The sequence below is a fragment of the Euleptes europaea genome, chromosome 1 (assembly GCF_029931775.1).
Source record: "Euleptes europaea isolate rEulEur1 chromosome 1, rEulEur1.hap1, whole genome shotgun sequence".
Taxonomy (NCBI): Eukaryota; Metazoa; Chordata; class Lepidosauria; order Squamata; family Sphaerodactylidae; genus Euleptes; species Euleptes europaea.
Genome location: NC_079312.1, coordinates 65048307 through 65063024, shown reverse-complemented (window position 1 = coordinate 65063024; position 14718 = coordinate 65048307). Strand labels below are relative to the sequence as shown.

At 43.6% G+C, this 14718-nt stretch overlaps 1 protein-coding gene across 2 annotated transcripts in view; it reads left to right on the top strand.

Annotated features, from left to right (window-relative positions):
* Positions 1–14343, top strand: part of FBLN2 (fibulin 2) — a 200067-nt gene extending 185724 nt beyond the window's left edge. For both annotated transcript variants that reach the window (XM_056861352.1, XM_056861342.1), the window contains exons 13-17: positions 181–306; positions 2746–2862; positions 2957–3085; positions 9351–9474; positions 13886–14343. In XM_056861352.1, coding sequence (XP_056717330.1) covers positions 181–306; positions 2746–2862; positions 2957–3085; positions 9351–9474; positions 13886–14243 — 854 coding nt within the window. In that variant the 3' untranslated portion in view covers positions 14244–14343. The remainder of the gene's footprint in view (positions 1–180; positions 307–2745; positions 2863–2956; positions 3086–9350; positions 9475–13885) is intronic.
* Positions 14344–14718: the final 375 nt, after the last annotated feature.

Genomic DNA, 14718 nt, shown 5'->3' with positions numbered 1-14718 from the left:
AGGATATTTGGAAATATAGGATGGAAAGCTCTGTGGCGACAACGGGCCTGTCTTCGTACACTCCTATGATAGAAATAATTTCTCTTTCTATATTTCATCATTTGCAGTCACTATTATACGTGTTACCCACCCCCCATTCCCACCCTGCAGTTTTCCTTATATATTCTATGTTTATGGCAGATCTAAATGAATGCTGGAACTATCCCGGCCGACTATGTCAACACTCATGTGAAAATACCCCTGGGTCCTATCATTGTTCCTGTTCTTCTGGCTTTCATTTGGCTTATGATGGGAAGCACTGTGAAGGTAATTGGAGGTGATATAATGCCCTTTGATGACAGAACTATTAAAGAAAGATGTGTTGACAGTGTGGACTATAGAGCTCTTTTGGGGAAAACTCAATGATGAAGATGTTTTACATGCAGAAGGCCCCAAGTGAACGGACGTCATCAGTTAAAGGATCTTAAGTAGGAGGTGTTGGAAAAGAGCTTTTTCTGTCTGAGACTGAAGAGCCATTCATGCAACAGGAGAGTCAGTACCAGTCAATAGACAATACTGAGCTAAATAGACGAGGGATGTGCCCTAGAAAAAAAAAACCTCACTTTTTTTGGATTTCTGGAAACGCATAAATACTGGTAGTCAGTACTATTTCTCCTTTCCCCCAATATCTTTTTGGGATTCAGGTTCTGGCTTTTCTTGGATTCCAGAATTATTCGGGTTCCATTATTGCGTACAGGGGGACTTTTTTAGAGAGGGCTGGAGTGGCTGTTTGTCAATCAAATGAATTAGAAGCCTGTTCTCCAGCTGTCCCAATAAAGGAATTTCAGGGTGTGAAGGGGAGCATCATTGTCTCTTGATATGGTCTTCAGGCTAATCTTGATATAGCTGCCACGTTAGGGTTGCCAAGTGCCGTGTGGTGGTGGGCAAACCCCCACCAATCCACCTGGCTGCACGCCAACCAGCTGAGGGTCAGCGGGCAGCACAGGCACATGCGCCTGCCCACCTCGCCACATCACTTCTGGTTTATACCCGCTGCATCACAACGGGCCTTTTACCACTCACACTCCCAGTTTGAGAACAGGCTTTTAATTCATTTGGTTGTCATTTGGTTGACAAACAGCCCCTCCAGCCCCCTCTAAAAGAAATCCCCCCATACGCAATAATAGAACCCAAATAATTCTGGAATCCAAGAAAAGCCAGAACCTGAATTCCAAAAAGATACTGGGGTGGGGGGAGGAGAAATACTATTGACTACCAGTATTTACGAGTTTCCAGAAATCCAAAAAATACTGAGGTTTTTTTTTTCTAGTACACATCCCTAGTCTATTTAGCTCAGTATTGTCTATTGACTGGTATTGGTCTCCTGTTGCATGAATGGCTCTTCAATCTCAGACCGGAAAGTGACGCAATCGTGTTGGCGCGATCTTTCCCTCACCTCAGCCCAAAAAACCTCCCGCTGGAGGAGAGAGGGGACCTGGCAAATGTTACAATGTCATGCAAATGTTACAATTGTCATGCAAATGTTACAATGTCCTGCTCTTTGTGTAGAAAGGAACAGCTCTTCCATGGTTCAGGGAGGTTTCAGGTGGGGCTGGAGACAGTCTTTTCTTCCAGTGGTTCGCAGCTTCCTTTCCTGGGTTCACAGCACTGCTTGCCTTTTGCAGGATTCTGCCAACACTTTGCAGCTTGGTCCAGGATAGCATTTAGGTCTCCTCCATTCCTTGGTTCACTGCATAGTTTGCTCTCTGCAGGGTTTCTCAGTCCTGCACACTGATCCATGTGTGCCAGGGTAGCTGGGCCTGAGAGACTAGACCCACATACTAAAATGACCAGTTAGTGGCAGCATACTGAAGGAGAAGAGAAAGAGAAAGCCCTCCGAGGGTCAGGCGAGGTGGGAAACTGGCACGGCACCAGGTAGGGAGCCAGGGTGGCTGCTGATGCCTAGATGCCTCAGAGGGCTGAACAGAGTGGCACTCATGCCACACCAGGAATTGAACCTGAGATCTTTGGCATGCCAAGCATCTACTTGGACAGTCTGTGATGGAAATTTTCCGCCCTTCTAACATCTCCTTCTAACATAGCTAAGTTTTCTTGATCTGGCATCACTATGTGGTCATTATATTTGAACCGTACTAAAAAGAAAGAAAAGCCCCTTAAATGTGATGGGTTAGAATCTAAAACTCATAGACTCCTTTAAAAGAAATTTCAGAATAATGTCAAGTGGGGATGATCATCAAATGAGGACTTTCCTCCTTTTTCTTTTACTTATTCATTTTCTTACATAGCTTCATGCACTTTCGGCAGCAGTCTTGTGCCCTGTGAGCCATAAATCTTATTGACATGAATTGGCCATATGGGTCCATGTGTGCAGGATTTCAGAAGGCATTTTCAGAATGCTATAATTTTCAGAAAGCTGTAATGGTTGCAGTAGTTTTTTCCTTTTCTGTTTCTCACATTATAAATGTGCATTAATTACATATGCCCTGGGTAGCCTTTGGGCTGTGGTCATTTCCATTCACTTGTACTACTAAAAGAAAACCCTAGGTATTATTTCCTCTGTGTGCCAATATGTACAAACTGAACATTTGTCTTCATAGACCTTTTTTCAATCATCAACATGTTTAGCAGTTGCCCTTTGTGGAGTCTCTTTCACCTTTCTTTCAATAATTTTGCTCTGGGTCATTGCCAGAAATGGCTGTGGGTTAGCCTGATTAAATATAATGTCTGTTCTCACTTTTTATGCAGACATCAATGAATGTGACAGCAATCCATGCAGTCAAGAATGTGCAAATATTTATGGTTCCTATCAGTGTTATTGTAGGCAAGGCTATCAGTTAGCAGAAGATGGTCATTCTTGCAAAGGTAATGCATTAACTTCACAACTATATTCTGAATTTTCCATTGGTTTAGTAATGCTTTTCATGGTACTGATGCATATATAATTGTTTTATTCCAGATATAGATGAGTGCACACAAAGTGCTGGTATTCTGTGCACTTTTCGGTGTATTAATGTACCTGGAAGTTATCAGTGTGTTTGTCCTGATGAAGGCTATACAATGTCAGCAAATGGAAGGACTTGCCGTGGTAAGAATAAGATGCCTCAGTTCCTTAAAATTCTTCTATCACGTTATGGACTGTTAAGTTCAGTATCCTTCCTCTTACTACATATAACTGTTAATGCAATTATCATGGCAGCAGCAGTTGACAAATAATTTAAGGAGAAAGAGGAAGGAAAAATAATGCCAGATTTGAAGGGTGAGAGGGACTCAGGGTGCAATCCTCAGCAGGTCCACTCAGAAGTAAGCCTTGTTTTATTCAATGGGGCTTAATCCCAGAACAGAGTTCCTAGGATTTCATGTGTGACCTGCTGAAGGCAAGTTAAGGTGTGCCCTCCAAGCCTACTGAGCTGTGATGCATTACTATCTGGGGGCAAGGAAGTAATTTTGGAGAGGTTTTCCTATCTTCATCACCTTTAGCATTCCATCTGATATTATAAAAGGTAAAGTGTGCTGTCCAGTTGCAACTGATTCATGGTGACCCCATGAAGTTCCACTTCATAGGGTTTTCAAAGCAAGCAATGAACAGAGGTGGTTTGCCATTGGCTTCCTCTGCATAGTAGCCAAAGTCTTCCTTAGAGACCAAATTATTCATTTAAATAAGGGCCAGTTTGCCCATGTCTGTTAGTCATTCACTTGAGTGGCTTGGTGGTTTGCTGATATGCATCAGCTGTCAGAGATGAGTCATTCAAAAATCCCCCACCCCAGTGTTATCTTAGCCAATGTCAATACTACCATATACAAAAATCTGTTTTCTCTGAGATGAAATCATTGCACTTTTGCTTGACTCTTCTAGCAGAAGTTGATAGCACTGATAGCATCATAATTGTGTGTATAAAATGCTGCCGCCAACTCGCAGACAACTTATGGCAAGCCCCTCATGGGGTTTTCAAGGAAAGATGAACAGAGGTGGTTTGCCATTGCCTACCTCAGCATAACAACACTGGACTTTGACAAGGAAAATTTGAGTGGGTTTCCAAAAGGGTCCAATAAATCAACAGAGAGGTTAAGAAGGCAAAGACTCTTTATTCTAAAAACAAACAGTGATTGATCAAGATAAGTACCTGGTCACTACAAGGAAATCCATAGCGCTGGCAACTCTCCAAGCATAGGTCAGGTCAGATATAGTACTTTTAATATCATCAGCTCATTTCCGTACCTAATTGGTGACATCCATCTGAAAACAATCAAACCTGTGGATTTTCCCGCCTTGTGAGTCTCACAGATGGTGGGACCCAGGATCTTGCGTAGGACTACGTTATCTACCTAACTAGGGATAGTAAATAGCTCTATGGGTATGGAGGGGGAAAAGGAGGGGGGAAGGGTCACATTTGGCAAGTACTTCAGGACAACATAGCAAAAGTCAGGAAAGGAATAAGACCATAAACTGAAGGAATGCAGGCCTTCTGTCTCCCATGTAGATAAGGGAGAAGGCTAAATCTTAGAGAGGGCAACTTGCCCTCATCCTAGGCCAAATGGGAACTTTTAGGACATTTGAAGAGTGCTAGTTAACTAGACAGAAAGAATCAATTAAATGAATGAAGAAAATTAAACTTTTGACCATGAACTTCTTTGGTGGTCTCCCATCAAAGTACTAACCAGGGCCAACCCTGCCTAGCTTCCAAGATCTGACAACATCAGGCTAGCCTGAGCCATCCAGGTCAGGATGCATCATAATTACTGCCCATAAAATTGATATAAGGACTAAAACTGTTTTGACTAGGGATGCCTGAACAACTGGTTCAGCTCATACCCTGTTTGCAGGTTGTGAACAGGGAACTGGTTTTTCAACAAACTGTTTATCTGTCCATCAACCCATTTGTGGCTTTTCAGCAGGTTGCTTCAACTATTACTTTTTTATAGTATGACTGAATTTTTACACATGCTCAGTCTCCACAGACTGTTGGAGTTCTACTCCTCTTGCCCTTGCTGAGTAGTTGCTCCACCCAGCAGGCAATTGTTTAAACAGACAGTTAAATCTGTCACAAATCATATAAATCAGTTGTCAGTAAACACTATGAAGAAAAAACCCTATCCATTCAGTTGTTTTCTAAGCAGGCCTTAGCAATATTAATGGCTGGTGATCTGTTTGGATGAACAGTATTTTCACGTATGCCCCATACGTGAAAACCTGATGCAAACTTATTTGGCAGGCGTTTGGGTTATTCAGTGCTGAACTGAACAAATCCAGTGAATGCCTCATGTCTGACTGACAGAGCTGAACATGTTGAATTTGAAAGCCACAGTTGGGAATCAGCCCAGCTGAGGATCCATCCCTGGATATTTATAATTAATCCAGTCATTAATGAAACAGATTGGATTACATTATTCCCTGCCTCATGTTCTGCAGAGGAGTGAGATCAGACTCTTCACCTATTTTAAAGATATCCATGCATAAACATAATGTTAATGGTTTGTTGCCAAAAATCCAGTGAGTATAAGCCAAAATCATGAGATCAGTTCCCCCATTTTAAGTGAAGGATATCAATCAAGCCATTTTTGTTTGTTTGTTTGTTTAGGATCATTGATTTTAGGCACATATACCCAGGTCAGCCTGATCTTGTCAGATCTCAGAAGCTAAGCAGGGTAGGGCTGTTGAATTTAAAAAAATTCGGTATAGTTCAGATTCGGCTGAATTCGGCCCGTTTAGATTCGGGATATGCTGAAGTCCGAACTCCCCCACTTCAGGTCCGTGCAATTCGGCGGGAATTCAAAGTTCGGGGGGAAAATTCGGCCAAATAAAGCCATTAAAAACACAACCGCGCCTTTCCGTGGCTCTGGGGGGCATTTTTGGGGATAGAGGTCCCAAACTTTCAACGGAGCTGCAAAGGACCCTTCTTGCCAGACCCCCCAAGTTTTGTAAAGATTGGGTCAGGGGGGGCTGAGATATGGGCCCCGAAAGGGGTCCTCCCACCCTTAATGTGCATCTCTGAGCAGAGCTTGCCGCCCACGCACAAAGCTCCCAGCCCCGACAAACAGCTGATGAGAGCAAGGGCGGGGCAGGTGCAAAGAAGTTTGCAAAGCAACACAACTGCAAAGCAACACTGCAAAGCAACACAACTGCAAAGTAACACCTTTGCAAACATGCAAAGGGTGGAGAAGGTGCTAAGAAGTTTGCAAAGCAACACAACTACAAAGCAACACTGCAAAGCAACACAACTGCAAAGCAACACCTTTGCAAACATGCAAAGGGCGGGGCAGGTGCTAAGAAGTTTGCAAAGCAACACAACTGCAAAGCAACACTGCAAAGCAACACAATTGCAAAGCAACACCTTTGCAAACATGCTAAGCAACACCTGACACCTGGGAGTTTGCAAACCATGGAAAGGGACAGAGGCAGCTAGCTATGCATAATGAGCAAGAGGGGGTGGAATTTCCCCTTTTGCATGGGACTCGGGACCAGGCAAATGCATTCTTTAAGTCACCATTTGAAAACCAGTTTTAGCAAGCATCAAAATAGACCTAACCGTCGTATGAATGAGGGAAAACCTGAGGACATACAACTGAAGCCCCCCTCAAACCAGGGAGAGAGAGACTCGAGGGGGCACACCCCCCCCAGGAAGAACGGGCAAAATCCCCCTTTGGCTTCCCCCCCACCCACAGAAACTGCTCCCTCCCCACACACACACACACTCTGCTTCCCCCCCCCCACACACACACACAGGAGAAAAAGTATAGATTAAAGCCCCCAAAGGGATCTTACTGTGGCTGTCTTCTGTTCCATCAAGAGGGGCTGGGAGAAGGACTGGGTAATCCAAGACGATTCCATTTAAGCACGGGACGTTTTGCTCTGGAGATGCATACAGGATCGGGTGATCCATTCATCCCAATAGGGAAAAGGGGAAAGCCCATATCTCGGGGTCCCCTGGGCCAATGTTTACAAAACTTGGGGGGTCTCTTAAGAAGGCTTGTCTGAAGCTCTGCTGAAAGTTTGGGGTCTGTACCCCAAAAAATGCACCCCCTGCAGCTACGGAAAGAGAAAAGGGGGGAGCCGATATTTCTGCCCCCACTGAACCCATCTTTACAAAACATGGGGGGTCTCTTAAGAAGGCTCGTCTGAAGATATCCTGAAGGTTTGGGGGCTGCACCCCCAAAAAAGCGCCCCCTGCAGCCATGGAAATGGAAAAGGGGGGAGGGAAAAGGGGTGGAGCCCATATCTCGGGATCCCCTGACCCAAAGTCTACAAAACATGGGGGGTCTCTTAACAAGGCTCGCCTAAAGCTCTGCTGAAAGTTTGGGGTCTGTACCCCCAAAAATGCGCCCCCTGCAGCCACGGAAAGAGAAAAGGGGGGAGCCCATATCTCGGGACCCCCTGACCCAATGTTTACAGAACCAGGGGGGTCTCTTAAGAAGGCTTATCTGAAGCTCCACTGAAAGTTTGGGGTCTGTACCCCCAAATATGCGCCCCCTGCAGCCACGGAAAGGAGCAAATGTGCACAAGCCCCCCCCCCACACACACTCACACGAGGATTTCTCTCACTGTCTCTCCCCCCGGCCCGGCCGCGCATCAGCTGATTCCTCCAGTACTCAATCCTGACTGATTGGCCAGAAGAAGACCCAGCTTGGCCACCGATTGGCCGGGGGAGGAGAATGCTGCTTACTGACGGCCCTGAATTTGCCGGATTTATTCGTGAACTCCCGAACTCACTAAATTCGGCTCCCCCGGTTTCCCGCCATTTTTGAGTTCGGTGCGTCCCGAACTAAAAACCGCCGAATCAGGGGAAATTCGGGTGTTTTTCGGTTCGGGCTGAACCAAATCGACAGCCCTAAAGCAGGGTCGGCTCTGGTCATTATTTGGATGGGAAACCACCAAGTAACTCCGGGGTTGCTATGCAGAGGCGGGCAATGGCAAACCACCTCTAAATGTCTCTTGCCTTGAAGCCCCTATGGGGTTGCCGTAAGTCGATTGTGACTTGACAGCACTTTCCCATTCCACCCAATTCAAACATTATATTCATGCACATATGCTGGGAGGGCTCAGAGTTAGAACTGGTTTATCCAGTAGATTGAGTCAGAAGGCACAATCTCACTTCTGAACTGAGGCCAATGTAGGAGAAAGTATTGTCTAATTTAGACCATTTTATTCTGAGATGCACTATATTTTTCCCTTTATATTTCATCCATGGCTTCTTCTTTTTTTACAGTTCAGCAATTCATGCTGATATGTTTGAACTGGCATGCAGGAGTTTCATGTTATGGATCATTGTTTTCAAAACCATGTGGTAAAACTTTGGAGCCAATGTGGAGATGTAAATCTCTTTGTGACATTAGATACCAGATGGAAACAATTTATCTTTTCACCTTGTTTTAAGAATCAGCGAGGAGGAGCTTAATTTAATTCTTTTTGACTTCCTCTTGAACATTTTTCTTCATGGGCTTTTAAACCAAGCCACACTGCATGCAAGAACAATTCTTGTCCCTCAGGGAAAGCTATGGTATTTTTTAGGATTATGTCTCCTGTATGACAACTGGCAGATTTTACCACAGTACTTTGCCACATGGTTTGCCTGTTAATATTGATTTTATTTGCAAACCCCTGCATGCTGTCTAGACATTTGCGAGTTCTCTGTATGGCTACAAAAGCTCAGACAGGGTTTTTTTAATCGACTTGAACTGGATCCATCACATCTGGTATTTCTGTATTTTCAGAACCACAACTTAATACTTTATTATCTTATTGTTCAAGAACTGTTCTGCACCCAGCAACCAGCATATTTTTTTATTGTTAAGCACTTTAGGTGAAAATAAATTTATCATATGTACCTTTGTGGTATAGACCCATATATCAAAATATATATTTAAAAGAGCCATTGCTCTTTTCAGCAACATGAGTCCCATTAAGATCCCAGTGAAAAGTAGGTCCACACAGAGAACTCACTGGATGCAGTGAGTTTCCCCTTATTGTTTCCTTTCTTAAAATTATTGACTTATGAATGCATTTGTCACCTTAATTCTGCACTATACAGTTTTGTTGATACTGAAAATTAAATATTTAGGATCAGGTGGGATGCATATCAAGTGAATTCTTTTACTGCCCAGCAATGTACAAAATGGGTAAACAATTAACAGAGAGGAAAATTGGATTAAAATTTTTCTTTATTATGTGGGAGCAAAACGAACACATCCCTCACTTCTGTTAGTAGAAACATATACTTTCCCCCATTCCTGTCATCACAGTCAGTTAATGCATGGGATATTTCTAGCATGGCTTGGGGATAAGGTTGCATCTTGTGTGTGACTATATACTGTTTGTGAGTGTATTGTGTAATCTCTCCTGTGTGTTTTATTCCCAGATATTGATGAATGTGCACTGGGAAACCACAGTTGTTCATCAGCCCAGTCGTGTTACAATATTCAAGGCAGTTTCCGATGTCTTTTGTTTGAGTGCCCAGACAACTATAGAAAAGTGTCTGATATGTAAGTCCAAACCATATGTAAAAAATAAAAAAGTAAAATGCCTACATCACAGGGGGAGGAAAGAATTTACAATGCTCCTAAGTAACTGTTCTGTATGATGAAAGGCTGTCTGTTAAACCCAAAATGCTCTTGTTTGAGGGTAATCCAAGTGTCTTCCCTTTCAGCCCTTTTTCAAGGAGTATATACCAAGGGGAAAGTGTTTGGCCATTCAGAATAGGTGCAGAAAGCAAAACCAATCAGCAATGTAACATTGTGGTCCATTCTTCATGTAGTATTATAATATCATCAAAATGATCCCTGGGTAGCTATTGTCAATAAGATTTTTTAAAAAAACTATGCAGTAAAACAGCTGGGAAGAGAGTCAATGAACAGTTGTTAAAAATAGTGTTTTTTGAGGTTTCAGAGAACAATTTAAGCCTCTCTAAAGCATTCCTTTTGCAGCAAAGTGTCTGCAACCATTTGGCATACACTCATTAGAAACTTTTAATTATGGTTATTCTCAGTCACAGAGAAAGAAACATAGAGCCGGAAGGGACCTCAAGGGTCATCTAGTCCAATCCCCTGCACAACACAGGAAATTCACAACTACCTTCCCCCCCTTTTTCCCAGGGCCCAGAGGAAGGCAAAAAACCTCCAGGACCCCTGGCCAATATGGCCTGGAGGAAAATTCCTTCCTGACCCCGGAGTGGCAATTGGCATTATCCTGGACATGTAAGAAAGGGCCACAAGAACCAAACACAGATGCAAGCCTTCCTGTCCTCCCTCTCATGACCTCCCTAAGTTCACAGAATCAGCATTGCTGTCAGATGGCCATTTACTCTACTTTTAAAAACCTCCAAAGAAGGAGAGAGCCCCCACTTCCCAAGTTAGTCTGTTTCATTGAGGAACTACTCTAACTGTCAGAAAGTTCTTCCTAATGTTTAGCTGAAAACCCTTTTGATTTAATTTCAGTCCATTGGTTCTGGTCTGATTTTTTTGGGCAACAGGAAACAACTCTATATGCACCATCCTCTATATGACAGTCCTTCAAATATTTGAAGGTGGCTATCATATCATCTCTCAGTCGTGTCCTCTCCTGGCTAAACATACTGATCTCCTTCAACCTTTCCTCATAGCACTTGGTCCTATGTACAGTGTACAGGTACATTGAACACATGTAAAGGGGAGAGAATCATTCTTACCCTATTGCTTGATCTCAATGTGTTACTTTGTGAATAGAAAGGTACACACATGATTTGGATTCCAGCTTTTTGTGGGGGAAGGGCCTGCATGCATACACTTGTATGGGCATAGGGCATTCTGTTAAATGAATAGAAGTTGGTCCCAAGTCAGGGGACAAGATTCTATCAGGGTACCTGCAGCTGAATATAAGCAGACGATTAGGATAGACAGACAGACAGACAGGGAGAGAGAGAGAGAGAGAGAGAGAATTTATTTGCGGCACTTAGCCAGTCAAAACATGATAAAACAGAAAGCATGGACTAATAGATTCTTACAATCAAAGAATTACAGTCTGAATCTTAAAACATTTTTAAAACATTTTTTTAAAAAAGAATTACAGCTGGGACATATCTGTCAGTTGCACTGTTCCAAGGCGACAAATTTTCATTGCTGCTAAACAAAATTTCGCAACCTGAAGAGTGGTTGAAGGATTTAGGGCTGTTGAAAAAAAAATTCGGTATAGTTCGGCTTCGGCAAAATTCGGCCCGTTTTTATTCGGGCCGTGCCGAAGTCCGAACTCCCCCGCTTCAGATCCCCAGAAATTCGGGGGCATCCGGAGTTCGGGGGAAAATTCGGCCCCCCGCACGCCTTCAGGGGGATTCCCTGAAGGCACGTGGGGGCCCTTTAAACAGATCTGCGCCTCCCAGCTGCGCCTCCCAGCGCTTCCCTGAAGGCGCGTGGGGGACCCTTTAAACAAGCCCCTCTGCGCTGTCTGCGCAGGCAGTGCAGAGAGGTTTAAAGACCCCCGCCCCCCCTCCCGGGACTCCCGGGAAGGCAGGCGGGGGGCTGTCAAGCGCCTCTGCGCTCTCTGCGCAGAGAGCGCAGAGGGTTTCCAGACCCCCCCCAGCCCTGCCTGGACTCCCGGCAGGGCTGGTGGGGGGCTGGCAAGACCCTCTGCGCTGTCTGCGCAGGCATCGCAGAGGGTTTTCAGACGCCCCCCCCAGCCCTGCCGGGACTCCCGGCAGGACTGGGGGGGGGGCTTTAAATACATCTGTGCCTCCCGGCCGGGAGGCACAGATCTGTTTAAAGGGCACCCCGCCCCCCTTCAGGGGGCTTCCCTGGAGAGGCGTGGGGTGCCCTTTAAAGAGATATGTGCCTCTGCTGCTCATGTGGAGGAGTGGGAAATCAAGCCTGGTTCTCCAGATCAGAGTCCACTGCTCCAAACCACTGCTCTTAACCACTTCACCACGGTACAGATGCCACAGTTCATTGGTAGAGTACATGTTTTGCATGAATAGACTTCTGAGTTCAGTTAAAAAATCATTAATATGTGGTCTGAGGCTCTTGGAGGATAGTCTTCCATGTAAGAATCAAATTTCACATAAATACTGCTGCTTCTTACTATAGGACGAAGTTATCTAAATTCTAACAGTCTTTAAAGTAGAATGTAACATATGGCACACTATTTATCTACAATAAGTAATGGTAAAATCTAAGTGTTTCACATATCAGAAACTAATGGGAGGGAGGTGAGTTCCATTAATTCAAATATAGGAGAAAATGTTGGACATGTTCTGCTACCTTGAAGTTATTCGATAATAAAATTTTCAATTAAAATTGCTATTGAATATGTCAGCCTAGAGAATCTGGACAAAGATTCCAGCGAAATGACTCTATAAGCTCAAGCAATTCTCCCCCATAGCTTGATTTTTCTGCCTCCCTTTTCCCACAGTAGCCCACCTCCTCCTCCCAAAAAACCCTGTTCCTGAAAGCCCCTCTCCCTTGAAAACAGGATTTCAGGGACATTTCAAGCTGCCATGGAAGGAGGAAGCAGGAAAATTACACTCTGAGGGTAGAAGTCCTTGCATCCATGGAAATGTTAGTGTAGACACAGCCCAAAGAATTTGTTTTTCCAAATACTGGGGATTTCCCCCCTCCCCAATATTGCTGACTAAAAATATGTAAGACTTTTCTGAGTTCCCCAGCATTGTCCTCAAAACCCCAAATTTTGAAAGTAGTTACTGTGTGTGTGTGTGTGTGTGTATGTATGTATGTATGTATGTATGTATGTATGTATGTATGTATCTGCTCCATTCATTCACCTTTTTCTTCAGTGCAGACTCAAAACAGCTTACATTGTTCTCCTTGCCTCCATTTTTACCTCATAGCTTTGCGAGGCAGGTTTGGCTGAGTGTGTGTGACTGGTACTAGATCACCAAGCAAGTTTCCAGGGCTGAGTGGGGATTCCCACCTGGGTCTCCCAGATCCTAGTGTCACATTACTGGCTCTAGTATAATATTAGTAATATAAGTACTACTATTATGTGTTTTAACAAAATCCATGTTATGGCCCTTAATATCCTAAGTACATAAACATCCAGGATCTTTGACTGGAGCTTTCCCCATGAATCCAGCCCCCAGATCTCTGCATCACAACCTTCCACCCCCAACCAGGAGGCCAGAAATATAATTTGCACAGATATTCAATAAGTGTATATTTAACCCCCTAGTGAAATCTGACCTGGATAGCTCGTCAGATCTCAGAAGCTAAGCAGGGTCAGCCCTGGTAAGTATTTGGATGGGCAACTTCCAAGGAATACTAGGGTCATGATGAAGAGGCAGGCAATGGTAAACCAAATGTCTCTTGCCTAGAAAACCCTACGTGGTCGCCATAAGTCAGCTGTGACTTGACAGCACCCCCCAAAAAAGGGTGAAACTCCAAATAGGCTCTTTCCTGAAGGAGGCCCTGCTTGAGACTCTGCAGACTCTTTCTAGTCAGAAATTTCTTCTCCTCAGAAATGTCTGACTTAGTATAAGGCAGCTCCTTCTTCTAAAGCTATGCAGCTGGAAATGAACGGAGAAACCAAACTCCTGGGCTGCCTTTTCTCTAGCTTTTATACTGCTTGATCAGAGTACTGCACTTTGATGAAACACAGATTCCTTTTCCAGGCAAACCCACATAGTGTGATTTTGTCTGTAGTCCTCTATACACTCATTGTAGAGCTTCCAGAAGGGGTTTTCAGGGCACATGATCTTTTGATACTTGGCTGTTATGCTGACAATTGCATCAGTGTAAAGGGTGTTGTAAAAGAAGAACAAGCAGCTGTTAATTACATGGTTAAAAGTTTACAGCTGTTCTGTGTACCTATCTAATACATGAGAGGTTCTCTGGGACCTTGCGAATCACCCAGATGCTGCATCTTCTGAATCACACTGTAGTGCTAAATATTTCCTCTCTTTTTTTTCCTCAGGAGGTGTGAGCGAATCAACTGCCTCAGCTTTCTGGACTGCCAAAACACTCCCTTGAGAATTACTTACTATCAGCTTAACTTCCAAACCAACATTGTAGTCCCAGCTCATATTTTCCGAATTGGTCCCTCTCCAGCTTATGCTGGTGACAACATAATTCTCACCATCAACAAAGGAAATGAAGAGAACTACTTCAGCACTAGAAAGCTTAATTCCTACACAGGCATTGTCTACCTTCAACGGCAAGTGAAGGAACCCAAAGACTTTTTATTAGATGTTGAAATGAAGCTTTGGCGTCAAGGAACATACACAACTTTTCTGGCTAAAATTTATATCTTCATCACTTCTCATGTCTACTGAGGCAACATATCTTGCCATGGGAGTTTATTGGTGCTATGGCCTTTAACATTTCTTCCAGATCATGCTATTATTATTATTATTGTTATTATTTTAGAAATGCTGTATCTAGCCTTTTAGACTATTTTTCTAGTGCATAAAATATTTCTTTTTGTAAAATTAACTTAAAGTATTACCCTGTTTTGCTTGCAATTTTGTATTTTTAACTGAGAAAAGAAAGGCTTTGAGTTCAAAAAGCAGTGTTTACAGTAGTTACAATGTGTTCCCTTGGTATGTTCTCTGGGTATTGCATCTGTGAGGAATTCAGAACTGATTCAGATTTAAACACTTATCCATTCAACTGATTTCAGTGGGGAAAATAAACATGAAGAAATTGAAATCAGTTAGGCTTTTAAAAGTACTTGAGTGCATCTGGCTTGTGCCCTTATACAGGTTGGGTGCCATTTTCTGGTCTTGATGATAACTGCTGAAGAATAAT